We start from the raw sequence: 17,807 nt of genomic DNA on the forward strand, positions 1-17,807 counted from the left end.
TTCCCCGAAGGCTTTATTATGAAATACACTCAGGTTTAATCTGAAAAGTGTTGAATAAACATGAAAAGTTTTATGAAATATTCACGCTGAATACTGACGTGATCCTATCATATTGACGTAATTAGCTACAAGCACTCTGCATCCCGGTGTAATCAAGATTGCGCAAACCTTCCGTAAATTCATGGATTATAGCCCTATCCCCTAGTGACTCACTTGAACTGTTACATTTACTTTTTTTGCTCACATAAGATGACATCCCCATCATCTACAGTAACTCTTGAGTTTCCATGCAACTAATTCGCGCGCAAAAGGCACCATCTGTTGCATCTCCATGGCACCGGGCATCGCGCTCGAGATTCCTGTGCCAGTCAATTTTTATTGTTTCAGTTCGCCAGTGCGCAGGCGCAGAACAGGGGAGCGCGGAGCCTGCAGAACTGCGAGCGCTCCGTGGTACAAAGGACCCATACCAGCCAGGCACGGCGCAGCGTTACCATGATCTTCTCCATCCCACCGATAGATTCCCATCCCACCTGCATCACTATAACAACCAGCTTCCAGCAAGTCCGTAAACCTGACCGACGCTGCCCGGCCGCAGAATGCACGGGGGAAAAAGAGGACTGGTGGCACCACAGAACACTTTTTTGGAAAATATTGTCCGTCGCTCAAGTGGTAAGATGATCGCTTTCTTCATATTGCAGTAGGACCAGATAAAGCAAAGGGGAAAGTATTATGATGTCTTAAGCTGTTTAAATTCTCTCTCTTTTGCTTCTTTCTAACTTTAATAATGCGTAGAATTATGCGTAAAAGTGAAGCTCCAGAGTTTCTTTCCATAAAAATGGAAACCCACATTTTTTTACTAATCAAAGTAAGATTAAATATTTAGATCTGACGTGCCTCAAGTCATTTTTATAAAGTATTCTTTATTGAGTGCTTAATAAAACATTAAAACCGAGAGCTACAAAACGGAAAAAAAACATCCGTGATCTAAACACGACCGTACCATTACCATAATAATAGTAATTTAACACAGTTAACAAAACATCGCTCGATCGCTTCCCAAAACATTGCCTTTAATATTGCTAAACATTATCAGCATTAATGTAGTAATGCATCAGTGAGACTTGATTATTGTATGGCATCAACAGCCTACACTCGGGATGAATCTCACGCGGGAAATATTTATTTCCGTCAATTGACGCTTGTAAAAAAAAAAAAAAAAAAAAAAAAAAAAAAAAAAATATATATATATATATATATATATATATATATATATATATATATATATATATATATATATATATATATATAATTTTTTTGCTGTATAATCTCTTTTTTAACAATTTATAATATTAGTAGTAGTAGTAGTAGTAGTAGCAATAGTAATATTATTAGTATTATTTGTATTAACCAAACAGTCAAAGAGGCTCTAGAATCATCAGCTTATCTGCATGTTTAATTCTCATTTGTTTGTATTCTTAAATTATTTTTGATCATAGCAAAAGTTAATTTAAAGGTGATGCAGTTTTTCTCGGCTGTTTTGCCATGGATCTTCTCAGTGTGGAATGCTTGTTGCCTGTGGCGTGAATTGCAGAGTAATTTTGTGTCACATACAGTTTCCGTGTGAATCTGCCACAGGTTCTGTCTGAGTTTGTGTTAAAGGACCTCACCAGCAGAGGTCACACATGATTACTGCAACAAAATCTGTAAATATCTCTTCACTCTATTTCACATAACGCAAACTTAAAAGTTAAAGACATAGATTTGGGTGTTTCTGTGTATACATTAAGACCAAACAGTTATTTCTATTGGACTGTGTTTGTGTGTTTTAATGTGGTACCCTCTCAGCTCATAATACCATGCCCTGACATTTGCCGTGGGCAGCTCTCTGACCTCTGAGGGTCTCTGAATCTTCCACACACTCTTTACTAAGTCTGACGCAGAGCTTGCATCTTTTGAGAAGATGGTTCCACATTATTTTTTATAAATCCTAATCACAGTCATTGTAGTAACGAGATGCTGATATTTGTATTCTGTGAGCTCTTCTGTCACTGTGATCATCGTTCAATGTTTAAGCGATGCAGTGAGTGGAGGCATTTCAATTTCTAGTGCAGATAAAGTTGTTCAGCAGACCTCATATTGTTTCTGGTCATCCTCCCCTCATCACATTAGAAATTAAAATATGCTGACTGAATCTGAAGGGGCTGGATAATTGATTATTGCATTTAAATTTACATTTATTCCCTTGTCGGCTTTTAAAATAACCAATTTACAGGGAAGTTCATGCATTCTGTGTTTGGATGAATTAACACTTTTACAGCCGTCAGTACAAGGCACAAGTCAAAGACAAAGTCAGGAAGAGTCAGTTTTGCCTGTCGAGAATAAAAATGAGAGGTTTCATGTAATTAAAAGGCAAGGTTAGTGTCTTCTTCCTCACCACAGTTTCACCAAGGTACATTTAAAAATGTATCTAAAGCCTGTGCCGATATGCTGCCAATGAGCTGCCAGCTCCAGCTGAGGCTGCATGCTGATGGTGATGCAAATTTATATTTGGGAGTGAAGAATAGAGAACGTATTGATGATGAACATGCCAAAATTGTCCTTGTGGAACATTTTAGAGTTGTAGAGCTGGTAATTATTTACAATCTGAATTATTTACAATATGATTATGCAGATATAATAAGCGTGCAGGTGGTAAATAAAGGACGTGAGGACTGTGTGATTTATGGGATAAATTGGAGAGTGTTTGGAATGATCTCAGTTGGATTCTAGAAGGGCAGTTGAGGTCTTTTCTGTTGTCTTTATGAAGTTAGTAGGATAGTAAGGTATCAAAAGAATATTTTCAGGAAGATGAGACATGGTTTGGTTTGACTTCAAAAAAAGAAAAGAAAAAAACACCACTACCTTCGTCATTTTAGTTGAAACCCCAAAAACACAATGCACTTGGCAGCAAAGTTAAACCGGGTGTAATAAGCCAAGCTATCAAAACTCTGAATTATTGTCAATTATGTAATAGCCAATAATTCCAGCAAGAATTCAAATTGTTCAAGCAATTTGTTTTTCATATACCTCTTATATTGTCATACGCAGCATGTCCACCTCAAAATAATGAAGCCTTTCATGAGTGCAGCTGTCAAAATGATGTAGGTGTTACTGAGGCTTTGTGTCTCTGTCCCTCATTTACAACCCAACACCTCTCTGTACGTCTTCTCCTTTGTTTGCGGACAGCAGAGTTTGTTTGAGTTTTTCCAGCCCACTTAGGGGAATCGAAACAAACAGCTGGGGGGTAAACAAAGTCAACTTTCATAAAGCATTTTACCTTTACATATCATTGTTAGAACAGCAAAAGCACTGCACATTTCCATCCAATTTTCTTATGTAAGTAGAGAAACAACTGGGCTGAACTTTAATGTGCTGAAGAAGCTCTTTGTAGCTAGCTTGATGTTTGGCTAATCAATGACAGCAGGGTTCTCACTGACTGGGATATTAAATTATTTCAAAAGCTCTTTTTGATATCGAGGACAGCTAAACTGTACCAGCATTTAAGGCTGACAGTTCTGAGGATAAAATTGATAAAGTAGAGTTTGTGTGGTAAAATGAAACTTTTGAAAGAAACACGCATCACAATAGTACAAACATAGCATTAAGGAGATCATAAGACTAGTGCCAGAGAAAGCAAAAAAATAAAAATAACAGAAAAGCATGTGAGGAGATATGAATTAAGATTAGAGAGCCACTGATGTAATGAAAGTGCTATCTTACGTTCGCCACAGTTTACGAGAACAGAGAGCTGGTTGTGTTTTGTGTTCACTATCAAAGGGAATCGGTATCTGTTATCGAAGATGAAAATAGTCAGTTTTTTTTAACATGCTTAGGATCCATAATGGCCAACAGAAAACTGTTTTCACAAAGATCACAGGCATGAAGAATGGTGCACTCTGTGTAAATATAGGTTTATCTTAATAGGATCTGTTTCTTCTTCCACTTTCCCTGTAGTCATCCTTTCACAGAGAAGCAGGTGCACCAACATACCTCCACATAGACAGTGCAAAAACACATACAATGCAATAGCATCACATACACAGAAAAAAAATTGAATGCATTATGTTAATGGTTCCAAAAATAGAATGTTTGTGCTTGTTCAATGTCATTACTTCTCACTGCAGCGACCGCCAGAAGTAACATGCAGATGAGTGCAGGAAAGACACTTTGTACCTCCTAATGGCACCAGACCTACTGAAGGGAGCGTTTACATTGGGGATTTGTTTGTAACAGACTCCAGTTGCACTTCCTTCTTCTTTTCTAACCCAGAAGACTGGTAGAGCGTCTCTGACAGCCTCCTCAGAAAGTTTAGGCTTCTCTGGTCTTTCTGCTACATACAGCATTGCTGTATTGTCAGTCCATTCCAGTCTGCTGTTTGATAGATTTCCATGTATTTGTTGGTTTGTACCATCTCTGTGTTTCCATAGCTGTATGAAAATGTTTTGATTGCTGATGGAGACTACAGTGAATTAGCATGCATCTAAAACTAAAAAAGGTTAAAAAATAGTAAAAAAAATAAAAAAGCCATTCCAAACTTTGACCTGCGGAACACAAAATGAGATTTGCAATAACTTTTTAGAATATACCCAGTAAATTATATGGGGACTTAATCTACTGAGAACCAAAAAAGCAGCATAAAATATTATAAAATGCTCTATATGACTCATTTGCGGTCACTTCCAATTATGTCGCACTAAGCTTTTAAAAGTTAAGGAAAATATATTTCCTGACTATTCTGTCATTTAACATTTAAGATCAGTAAGATTTTTTTTAAAGGACTTTTTTTTCTCACCAAGATTTTAGTGATTCTTTTTGATAATATTGTGAAATTTAATTGCAATTTAAAACAACTCTTTTTAGTGTGAATATATTTTAAAATGCCTGTGATGACATCGTTCCAGTCTTCAGTGTCATATGATCCTTAAAAAATTCTTACAATATGCAGATTAGCTGCTCAAGAAACATTTACTTGTTGAAAGTTGTGTTGAAACCAGTTGTGCTGCTTAATATTTTTGTGGAAACTATAGAACTATTTTTCAGAAAATAGAAAGCTTTTGGGCTATAGCCTAAATGTCTTTACTGTCACTTTTAATAAATTTAATGCATCTTTCCTGAATAAAGTATAAATTAAAGGAAAAAAATAAAAATTACATATTGGTAAAGCAATGAAAGAGTCACAAGATTGGGATTTCCTACCTGAATAGCCTTTGGACATGATCCAGCAAGGAAGCAAGAAGTCAGCAAGGCATGATGTTTTCACAGCATTTAATGAATCACAGCAATTTTGAATCTGAAGCAAACCTTTGACAGTGTGGACAACTGTGTTTTGTTAAAGGTGACATATTGGCCCTCAGGAAATCTCAAAGTTTGTCTGCCCCTGTCTGATACTTCTCTATTGGAATTTCGAAATTGTGTGCTTGAGACTGAATCGACAACTATCCTCAAAGCTGTTTGCTTAAGGCAGGACCTTCAGCCGGAGATTGGCAGTGGTTATTTCCTAATGCACACGCTGTGGACATCTCTCCTCTTGCTGGAAGTAATGGAGTCAAATGCTGACACACACAAAGTGTCACGCAGTAATTGAATAGAGAATTATAGAGAGATAAAGAAAGACAGCGAGAGGCGATGGAGCCAGAGAAAAGGTCACAAATTGTCTGACAGCAGAGACTCCTCCGCACAGGGTTTAATAATCAGCGATTTATAAATCTACTTCTCTCTTTTGTCAAACCTGAAAATTTTGAATCGGAATCGTGGCCTGTCTCTCTGCGTTGCAAATGCCAAGGAATATAATTTTTTCCAGCCTTTTAAGAAATGTGAATGACTTTGAATACATAAAAACCATAGACTGTATAAAAACATGGACATAGTGTCCGTGACGTCACCCATAGGTTTCCGAAGAGCGTTTTTGAAGTCAAAAGTGGGCGGAGCAGCCGTCGTCATCTTGGCAGCGTGTCACCGAGCATCACTTCCGGATTCTCGAAAATGGGCAAAGAGGTGGGAGCTGGTTGCTGAAACCACGCCCACCTAGTTTGACAGCGGTAACAGCAGCTGCAATCCACTTGTCACTATGCAGTGACAGATTATGCAGAAATTTAAGGCTTAATATAATTTAAATGGAGGAGTTATACATTTTTTTACCCCCCTTACAGTTATCATGAAGGGCAAAATGAGCTAAATAGACCAAAATAATTTTTTGACCCAGGCTGTAAACATGTTTTTTCTGTTGTAAAGTTGGGGATTTTAAAGGGATAGTTCACCCAAAAATGAAAATTATGTCATTAATAACTCACACTCATGTCGTTCCAAACCCGTAAGACGTCCGTTCATCTTTGGGACACAGTTTAAGATATTTTAGATTTAGTCTGAGAGCTTTCAGTCCCTCCATTGAAGCTGTTTGTACGGTATACTGTCCATGTCCAGAAAGGTAAGAAAAACATCATCAAAGTAGTCCATGTGACATCAGAGGGTCAGTTAGAATTGAGCATCGATAATACATTTTTGTTCAAAAATAGCAAAAACTACGACTTTATTCAGCATTGTCTTCTCTTTCGTGTCTGTTGTGAGTGAGTTCAAAACACTACAGTTTAGTGATATCCGGTTCGCGAACTAATCATTCGATGTAACCGGATCTTCTTGAATCCGAATTTCTTCAAATCGAACTGAATCGTTTGAAACGGTTTGTGTCTCCAATATGCATTTATCCACAAATGACTTAAGCTGTTAACTTGTTTAATGTGTCTGACAGCCCTCTGAGTTAAAACAAACTAATATCCCGGAGTAATTCATTTACTCAAACAGTACACTGACTGAACTGCTGTGAAGAGAGAACTGAAGATGAACAGCCAAGCCAGATAACGAACGAAAGATTGACTCGTTCTCGAGTCAAGAACCGGTTGCATCGGTTTTCAGATCACCAGTAATGATGGGAAGTTCGGTTCTTTTTCTGCGTTTCTTCTGGACAGTTCGATTCAATAAACCGGTTGAAAAAAACGGTTCACCGGTTCTTTTGCGCTCAAAGTAATGCCATCATTTGCGATGATTGCCCTTGATTCAAGCCTTCGGTTTACCCGCGCTCATAACACTAGCACTTTATAACATAACACTTTAATTTTGGACCAAAATGTATTTTTGATGCTTCAAAAAATTCTAACTGACCCTCTGATGTCACATGGACTACTTGGATGATGTTTTTCTTACCTTTCTGGACATGGACAGTAGACCGTACACACACTTTCAATGGAGGGACAGAAAGCTCTCTGACTAAATCTAAAATATCTTAAACTGTGTCCCGAAGATGAACGGAGGTCTTATGGGTTTGGAACAACATGAGGGTGAATCATTAATGACATAATTTTCATATTTCGGTGAACTAACCCTTTAACATGGGGAGTCTATGGGATTGATTCCCATAGTGGCCAGTAGATGACTTACAGTTTAAGTCACTTCTGTATGGGCTTCATGAGAGAGAGCAGGAGGTTGCCGATTGATAAAAACAAAGGCAAGACCAATAATAATCCCCCTTAATGTTTTCGCTACTAGCCTGAGAGAGTCATCAGAACAAACAGATTTATATTGAACAATGTTGCTGACTTACAAGCTCCCATCATGCATTGCAGCATGGATAAATTGTTTGGATAGTGTATTGTTTTGGGCTTTGCTGTCTTTGACAATTTTGTTTTGCAAAAAAAAAACAATCACAGTCACGCAGTGCAAACTGAACCCTCAATGCATCATGTTGGCTTGATTTTTAACTTTCCTAATTTCTTTTATAGTGCATTTTATTATGTTCCTTTGACATGTTTTACAACATACAAAAAAGATGCAGCTATTTCATGGGTTTGTGTGAGTGGGAAAGTAAAGGGACAAGAAAGCAATGTGTATATATGTAAAGGTGTTCATGTGAGTGCTTATGTGAGATGTTTTTTTAGTAAACACGCTGCTGTGGAATTGAGGAGAGCAGCCTAGCAGCTGTCTGCTGGCCTCCCATGTGGGGTTGGCACGCACATCACTAAGTCTTTCATCGCTGTCAATATGCCTCTTATTCACCATTTACACAATAAGCTTTCGGCAGCATCCCATATTACACATGAAGTGCTGACGGACTGCCTTAGGCTTCACGTGGATCTGGAAGTGTGATCAATGTGCATGTTACAACCACTTGAGCTATTTAAAGTCTGCATCAGCAGACATGAGCTGCTCTTAAAAACAACAAGAGTAATTCAAGAGAGACACAGGTAAGCCCGAGTGTTAATTTGCCTCAAGTGAGATTATAAAGATTAAAGTCTTTCTAGTCTCAATATTCCATTGATTTTACATGCTGCCAGACAAAACAGCTGTGTCCTCTTATGGCCTTTGAAATGGAAGCTCTTTTTTGCCTTGAGGTGGATCTGTGTTGTCTGTGTGTTGCTTTACTTTATAAAGCAGGCTTTGAATTCTGAAAGGTGTTGCTAAAAATATATATTTTGAAGAATGTTTCACCAATTTTTGTTCATATAAGTTCTAAATTCTAAATAAATATTTCATCTCATTATTGCAGCTAGTGTTCTTATTGTTAACTGAAATAAAAACATAACTGGGAAGAACATAAACATTGAAATTGAAACTTTGGCATTGAAATTCATTTTCATGGCCACAAACTGTAAATGCAAAAAAATAAAAAGGCCACAAATTACTGTTAAGTTTATATATACAGTACATATAGCTTAAAGCCTTTAAAACATGCCCGCATTAAACATGCCACTATTGAGAACAATACCATAAGACTGTGCTGGGAAATTTATTCATACACTTATGAAATTATGCCAGTTAATGAATTAACTTTGACAGGCCTTAATAAATAAAAATCTGAAAACGATGAACCTAGTAATAACAGACTGAAAACTTGTTGATGGAAAAAAATTATTAGATGGAAGCAAAAATGTTTATGTTTATGACTATATGATTAGTCAGTATTTTAATGATTTTTGCATTTAATTTTTGTCTATATAGTTTCAAATTGTTATTCCAGCTTAAATTTTAGTCATTTTAGTACAACAAATTACTATTTGTATATGTATATATGTGTGTATATAATTTATTATGTAATTTTATTTCGGTTAAAACAAAACAACATTTTTCAAGTAACATTTTATTCATATAGTTTTGGTTTTATTTTTATTAACTGTAATAGCCCTGTTACAAGCAAACACAAAAGCATGGAAATACAACCACCCCCCCCCCCCCATCACTATATTGCTTTAGGTGCTCCATTAAAAATAATGAAATAAATAAATAAATATAACTAAATAAAAAAATAATTATAGAAAAAATGTAATTAAATGTCTTTCCTTACACTGTTCGTTCCTCGCATAGATTTTCCTCTATTGTGGTTATGCTGTGGATGTGACTGTACACAGTCCTACTCCACTCGCCTGAACTCCTTTTCCATATTAGTTATTAATGCTTGACTTCTTAGCAGAGACTTTATTAGTCTGAACGTGCTGTCGTGCTGTAAGAAAGCGATGTATCATCAGTGACAGAGCATTGCATGATTATGATATCATCGAGCTCCGATCTGCAAACAGGATCTAGGTCTTTTGCATCCTCAGGGAGCACTTCCTCGCAATTGGCCCCTGATCCGAGGGCAGGGGCCATGGCATGGAGACCGCTGTAATGAGTCTCAACTCTCCTTCCTCAAGGGGACAAGACTTCACTTTATCCTTTACGCGTCTCCTTTCAGCCAGTCCTGTGGAGGCATACAGAAAGAGGAGGAGGAGAAATAATGAAACCTATTCAATGAAGGGGAGAAGTGGCCACCTTTTTTAATGGCTGTGTCAAATGCCACATTGTCTCTCTCTCCCTTTCTCTTTCCTCAGGGGGGACTGCATGTGTCCAGAGAGAACTGGAGCTCTGTAGCATTATAAATGTGTGTGTGAGAGAGCAAAGATGATCCAGGTTGTGGTTGTGTAAGGTTTTGTATTGTCACAGACATTTCTGTAACAACTTGTGCCTTGATTTGTTTCCGGTGCTGTAATGTTCTCTTTGCCTTGCTATTTTTATACCTGTGTCGAGAGGCTGAAGTCAGCTGGCTTTAGCCTCACTTTAACATTAATGAAGACTAGAAAGAATGGCTTAATCTTTTTAATGGCAGGAAAAATGTTCAGGTCTTTAACCCACCTGCTATGGCTAGACCACTGTGTATCAATTACATTGATGTAAAGACTGCATTGGAATTTAATTTGTCAAATGGAAGAATGAACTGATTAAGGCAGTTTCCACAAATGGAGTACAAATTAGGGCTTGAAACTCAAGTCTTTTTTCTTTATAACAAATTGCCACTGAAATGGAAGTGTTTAACCTTTGGAAAAAAGGTATCTGGTCATTTAAGATGATTAGACTAAATTTATTTTATAGTTAAATTATTATTTAATTCATTATTTTATTTTGCAGTCACACAAATTACAGAAACTAATGCAGTTTATTTGTTACCCTAAATAGTTGATTTGCAGATTTAGCCACCACATATTGTTTTGTAGTTAGTATATTTAATATATTTTTTGATAAATAAAACAAAATGTATAAATACACTGCTGTTCAAAAGCTTGGGGCTATATATATATATATATATATGTATATGTATATATATATGTATTTAATGCTTTAATACTTTTATTCTGCAAAGGTGCATTGAATTAAAAGTGACAATATCAGCAAAGACTTTTAAACTGTTACAAAATATTTAGATTCCAAATAAATGTTCTTTTGATCAGTTTATTCTTTAGAGAATCCTAAAAAAAGTATCATGGTTTAACCTAACAGAAATATTAAGCAGCACAAAGTTTTCAACATATATAATAAAAAATTGTGTTAGCAAATCAACATATTAGAATGATTTCTGAAGGACCGTGTGACTCTGAAGACTGCAGTAATGATGCTGAAAATTCTAAACATTTTATAAAAAAAAAGTATACATTTCATTTTATAATATGCTGAAATAGAAAAAAAGTTATTTTAATTGCAATAATATTTCACAATGTTTCTCGATTTATTGTATTTTTGATCAAATAAACACAGATTACTTTGATTAAAAAGATTACACAGATTAAAAAAAAAAAAAAAACACTTACCAAACCTAAACTTTTGAAGAATGGTGTGTATATATAAACAGAAATGGAATGTCTTGACTTAGAAAATATTTTAATGTTGCTTGCAAACATTTTGAATAGCATCAATGGAGAAAATGCTCTACTGGGTAACGCTACTATAGCATGTGATTGCCTCTCTTTCTTCCCTACAGCGGTTCTGTTTGTTCTCATAAATTATGCTTCTGAGAGCTTAGGCTTCCAAGAAAACATCTACATAAATGCCTATTTAAAGGTCTGTTAAGCCAAAGAGTGTTTCTTTGATTCCATACTAGTGGGATAAACTGATGTGCCAGAAAATAATGTGAACACTAAATATATATACTACTTATTATGTACATTTATGAAAGTGTTCTCTTATTTTTGATTGCAGAGACAAGTTTCTTGTTGGGGAACGCTCAAATCGTGGAGTGGCCTATAGTTTACAGTAATGACGGATTCTGCAAGCTGTCTGGTTACCACAGGGCAGAGGTCATGCAGAAGAGCAGCACCTGCAGGTGAGTGGCTCTCCACCTGTCTTTTTTTACCCTGTCCTCATTCAGTACTCAGGGACAGGCAGTGATGTGATTTAAATTTATATTCACAATTTTTTTGGCTAAGGCATGCAGGATCCAAAAACGCATTAGTGTGCATCATAACTAAATTATGTGTTTTCACGGAATTACATTATTTTGGATCTGAAAACGAAGCCTCACAAACATTTCCAGAGGGATTATGCTCAGATAACAGAAGCTGAATCTATTAAACTGATGCAATGCAGAATATGAAGTAGAGGAAGGACAGAGTTTGATCATTTAATATTGTTTTCTATCTTTCTCAAGTGAGAACTGACCGCTATTCCTAAGTTTCAACCATCAGACAAGTGAGGATGTTTTACTAATGATTTGGTTAAGTGTTAGGGACAGAAGCATCATTTTCTCACTCTGCTTGAGTTGGCAATGATGCTAAAGCACACTTCTCACATCAGTTCAGCTGTGTTGAGCCATAGTAGAATCTGCATGCGCTATTTAGCCAATCAGAAAGTGCATTTCTCCTGAGCCATCACTGAACACCTTGTTAGTGCTAAATGCGCTCAGTGAGGTGCCAGTCATTAGAGTAGAAACAGAAATACCAACTGCAGCGATTTGGCTCTACCTACATGTATTGATATGGATCTGCCTACACACTGTAATATGACTCCAGATTGATTCAGGCCTTTGTCAGGTAAAGCAATAAGGATGAGGATTTGATACTAAAAATCTCTGAGTAGCTTAGGGCCACAAAACTCAAATGCACCATAATTACCCTGTGTATTTTTAGTTTTATGGAAGTGATAGTAAGATGCAAAACAAATAAAATCTTTAAAAGGAAACTGGGGGATTTAACACAATGCTAAAGAGATTGCAAAGTCACCCAGTCCTAGTAATTTGCTAAAATTGCTACATTACAAGACTCACGTGTGGAGCATTGTCCTCCAGTGTCCACTTAAGAAAGAAATGGACAATAGATGAGAAAGGAAAAAGTTTGAGTTGTCCGTAACGTATAACCAGTGTTGGGAAGGTTACTTTGGAAATGTAATAGGTTACAGATTACAAGTTACCCTATTTAAAATGTAATAGTAGTGTAACTTTTTCAATTACTTTATTAAAGTAATGTAACTAATTACTTTTGAGTACTTTTTGATTACTTTTCTAAATTTGTGAAAATTAAAGAATAATAAATAAAAGCATATACATCAACTTAAATACAGTTATCTAATAAGCATGTGAAGTATTCTTTGTACTAAACTCCTGAAACATTGGTGTTTTTTTTAAACTGCTGTCTCTTTGTATATGATGATAGTTTTCTCAAAATAAGTAAAATGCACATTAAGTGACACAAAGCAGTTCTAGAAATTATGTTTATGTGCTCGTGTACTCCTATATTGAGATGGCAGATGTTGAAAACACTGCGAGCTTCAGTAGGCCTATGTGTAGTAAATGAAACCATGTCTTTGCCATTCATTTACAGGAGGGGCGGACTGGGAAAAAAATTCAGACTGGAAAATTCAAACTCATACAAACAAATTCATGGACAAAACTATTTTTTTGTATGGACCTGACATAAAAAAGGTTTAAATATTTAATTTGGGGACATGCAAAATAATTAAAAGTTCTCTCATGAACTGCACCTTCACTTCCATTTTTCTCTTCAGTCTCTTTATTTTGCCCTGTTATCCATCTCTCTCATGACTTTAATACTAAAGATTGAACAAAACTATACTTTACAATACAATACTCTACAATACAATATCTTTATAGAAAAATCCTAATACTGTACATGAGTCATGTTTTTCCCTTACAAAAATTAACCTTGCTTTTATTAGCCTATAAAAAAGTAAAATAACCTTGTTTTGTTTTTGTTTTTTTGCAAATGGATTTGTATTTATTTTTAAATAAATACATTTGAAAAATAATTTTACATTTTTGGTTACCACATTTAAACAATAGTAACCATTTTCTCTGGATTTATAGTTAAATATTAAAATGTTAATTTTCGTAAGGGTTGTGTTGTTGTCTGTCGTAGCTCCCCCTAAACCTATAAAAAAATCGGAATTTTTTTCAGATAAATTCCTACTGTAACATTACAACTGATAATAATGATGTCCTTTATATAGTATTTTGAGTGATGACTGGTGACCAACGTGCTGCTGCTTGATTAAAAAAAAAAAAAAAAAACAATGACAAAAAAGCATCTTTACAGATGAAACTGACCTAAAACCCTGAACAGTAGTTCTGCTTCTCTGCTCCAGCTGTGCGCTTCCACAGTCCACTCTCTCTCTCTCTCTCTTTCTCTCTCTCGCATTGATTACTCTGAGTCTGATCCGAACCGTTTGGCGGAGGCGCGGAGAGCGCGCGAGTCATGACTAACACTTCATGACTTATTAGAGATTTAATTAATCCAATTATTCGCAAATGATCGCTTTAGTACTGTCACGGTTCGTGAACGCACCGTCTCCAGCTGTAGTCTGGTTATGTCATGTTGATTGGTTCATGTGGGTGTGGCCACTGATCGCCTGATCAGCGGCAGGTGCATCTCATCCCCACCGCCTTTATAACACCCTGTCTTTCGTCTCTTGTTTGTCAGATCGTTGTTTGAGGTCCTCCGTGTTAGATGTCTGGTTCTCGTGTTCCTGTCCTGCTTTGTCTCCTGTTTTGGTTTGCCCTGGATTGTTCCCTTCGTACACGGATTATCATCACCTCTATCGGATCTACCACCACCGTCATCTGTACCAGCGCACTCAACGCACCTACTCACCAGTCTGTGCTGCCATCCAGATTCCTGCGTCACTCTCCGACCCTCCGTCAGCACGTCATTTACAATAAACACTGTTTACTTGCTTTTGCCTCCTGTCTCACTTACCTAGCGTCACAGAACGATCTGACCAACAACATGGAGGCAGCGAGTAACCAACCTTCATCTCTCGAAGCTTTCCTCAGCGCCAGTGTTCGGAGGATGGACTCCCAGGAGCGGACTCTTAACGACACTGGTCGCGCGGTCCAGGCTTTAGTGACGCAGGTGTCCGAGCTCACCCAACAGTTCCAGCTATTACGAGCCCCCACTGCGCCACTCACACCGCCTGTTCCACCAGCACCATCGGAGGCCCCCTCCCAGCCGGAACCACGCCTCCCGATTCCGGAGGCTTACTCAGGTGAACCCGATTATTGTAGAGCGTTCCTTAACCGGTGTGATATGCATTTTGCCCTCCAGCCTAGGACGTTCGCCACTGAGAGGGCCAAGGTGGCGTTCGTCCTGACCCTGCTCTCTGGGAGGGCGGCACTGTGGGGAACAGCGGTGTGGGAGAACCAGGACCCATGCTGCGCCTCGTTCCAGGCCCTCTCCGTCGAGATGAGACGGGTCTTTGATCGGGCCGCCGCAGGACGGGAGGCGGCCAGGAGGCTGGCGGAGCTGCGCCAGCACGAAAGATCCGTCTCGGACTACTCCATCGAGTTCCGGACACTGGCGGCGGAGTGCCATTGGAACGAGGAGGCGCAGTGGGACATGTTCCTGCATGGGCTGGCTGACCGCGTCCAGAGGGAGATCTACGCCCTGGACCTTCCCCCGTCGTTCAATGGGCTCATTGAGCTGGCCCTTCGGGTCGACGCACGTCTGGCACGGATGGAGAGGAGGGGGCTACTCAACACCCCATCCAGGGGACCGGCAGACGTGCGGTTCAGCGGCGGGGACGTGGCCAGCCCCGTCTACGATCACGAGCCCATGCAGGTAGGGCGAGCTCGGCTTTCCCGGGAGGAGAAGGAGAGGCGGAGGTCCCTGGGCCTTTGCCTTTACTGCGGGGGAGCCGGACACCAAGCCCACGCCTGTCCGGTAAAAGGCCAGGCCCGGTAGTACGTATGAGGCTACTATCGGGTGGGATCTCCGCCGAGAAGACCTCATCATCATCATCATCACCATCATCTTCCACGCTCCTCCCGGTATGGCTGCGGTGGTCAGCACAGACACATCACTGTCAGGCACTACTGGATTCCGGGGCAGAAGGTAACTTCATGGACAGCACATTAGCTCACAAGCTCCACATCCCCCTCAAACCCCTTCCGCACCACATCACGGTGCACGCCCTCACTGGCCAGCAACTTCCTACCATATCATACATCACTGAGGACATCACACTCATCACGTCTGGCAATCACTCCGAAACCATCTCCTTTCACATCCTTGACTCTCCCCTGGCACCCATTGTCCTCGGACACCCTTGGCTCCTCCTCCATAACCCTAGCATTGACTGGCTCTCTAACTCTGTTTTGTCTTGGTCCAAAAGATGTCATGAGTCTTGTCTAGTGTCTGCCTGTCCGTCTGTGTCTGTGTCTGTGTTGCAGGAGGAGGCGGTGGATTTGTCTAACGTGCCAGCTGAGTACCTCCATCTGAAGGAAGTGTTCAGTAAGTCTCGGGCTGCTTCTCTTCCTCCGCATCGTCCTTACGACTGTGCCATAGATTTACTGTCAGGTAAGTCTCCGCCTAAGGGCAAACTCTATTCACTTTCGGTTCCAGAGAGGGAGGCTATGGAGAAATATATTTCTGATTCTCTAGCTTCTAAATTCATCCGCCCTTCCTCTTCTCCTGCGGGGGCGGGGTTCTTTTTTGTGGGAAAGAAGGACGGGTCTCTGCGACCTTGTATTGATTACCGGGGACTGAACAACATCACGGTAAAGAATACTTATCCTTTGCCGTTGATGTCTTCGGCCTTCGAGAGGTTGCAGGGAGCGTCAATTTTCACAAAACTGGACTTACGCAATGCGTATCATTTGGTTCGGATCAGGGAGGGGGATGAATGGAAGACCGCTTTTAACACCCCCAGAGGGCACTTTGAATACTTGGTTATGCCGTTTGGGCTCTCCAACTCCCCAGCGGTCTTCCAGGCACTTGTTAACGACGTGCTGCGAGATATGATCGATCAGTTCATTTATGTCTACCTGGACGACATATTGATTTTTTCTTCTTCTCTCCAGGAACATGTGCAGCACGTCCAACGAGTGCTTCAGAGGTTGCTAGAGAATGGGCTTTTTGTCAAGGCGGAGAAATGCGAATTTCATGCACAGTCAATTCCATTTTTGGGGTATATCGTGTCGACTGAGGGAATACGCATGGATCCCGAGAAAGTTAAGGCTGTGGTAGAATGGCCAAGCCCAGATTCCCGTAAGGCCCTACAGAGGTTTCTGGGGTTCGCTAACTTCTACCGGCGTTTTATTCGCAACTTCAGTCAACTAGCCGCACCTCTGACCGCCTTGACCTCCGCCAAGACGGCGTTTAGGTGGTCGGACACAGCTGAGGCTGTGTTCGCCAAACTGAAGAGCCGTTTCAGCTCAGCCCCTATTCTGATTACCCCGGACCCTACGCGTCAGTTCGTGGTGGAGGTCGACGCATCAGAGGTGGGGGTAGGAGCGGTGTTATCTCAACGTTCTCCCTTAGACGACAAGGTCCATCCTTGCGCGTATTTTTCATATCGTTTATCTCCGGCAGAACGAAATTATGATATTGGTAACCGAGAATTGTTGGCAGTTAAGATGGCATTAGAGGAATGGCGACACTGGTTAGAGGGATCGGGGGTTCCTTTTATAGTATGGACTGACCACAAGAATTTAGAGTACATTAGCACCGCTAAGAGGTTGAACTCCAGGCAGGCTCGGTGGGCACTTTTTTTCGGACGTTTTGACTTTACTATCTCGTACCGCCCGGGTTCCAAGAATATCAAACCCGATTCTTTGTCGCGTATTTTTGACCATTCCGAACGCCCGTCCACTCCCGAGAGTATTTTTCCGAAGACATTAGTGGTCTCCACTCTCACATGGGAGATCGAATCGAAGGTCAGAACGGCCTTAGAAGGGGTAACGCCTCCGCCCGGGTGCCCACCGAACCGTTTATTTGTGCCGGAGGGATTAAGGTCCAACGTTATCCAGTGGGGACATTGCTCGAATGTAGCTTGCCATCCAGGGGTTAACCGTACTAGATTTTTAGTCAAGCAACGATTCTGGTGGCCACTTATGGCTCGCGACATTCACAGTTTTGTTTTGGCTTGCTCGGTTTGTGCCACTGGTAAGACTTCCAATCGGCCCCCTGATGGGTTACTCCAACCGCTGCCGGTTCCTTCGAGACCCTGGTCCCACATCGCTCTAG

General features: G+C 39.7%; 1 protein-coding gene across 1 annotated transcript in view; it reads left to right on the plus strand.

Annotated features, from left to right (window-relative positions):
- Positions 1-459: 459 nt before the first annotated feature.
- kcnh5a (potassium voltage-gated channel, subfamily H (eag-related), member 5a) overlaps positions 460-17,807 on the plus strand; it is a 99,969-nt gene continuing 82,621 nt past the window's right edge. Inside the window, exons 1-2 of the mRNA XM_059513000.1 lie at positions 460-669; positions 11,533-11,656. Of these exons, the coding sequence (XP_059368983.1) occupies positions 597-669; positions 11,533-11,656 (197 nt within the window). The 5' untranslated portion in view covers positions 460-596. The remainder of the gene's footprint in view (positions 670-11,532; positions 11,657-17,807) is intronic.

Source organism: Carassius carassius, chromosome 27, assembly GCF_963082965.1.
Source record: "Carassius carassius chromosome 27, fCarCar2.1, whole genome shotgun sequence".
Classification (NCBI taxonomy): domain Eukaryota; kingdom Metazoa; phylum Chordata; class Actinopteri; order Cypriniformes; family Cyprinidae; genus Carassius; species Carassius carassius.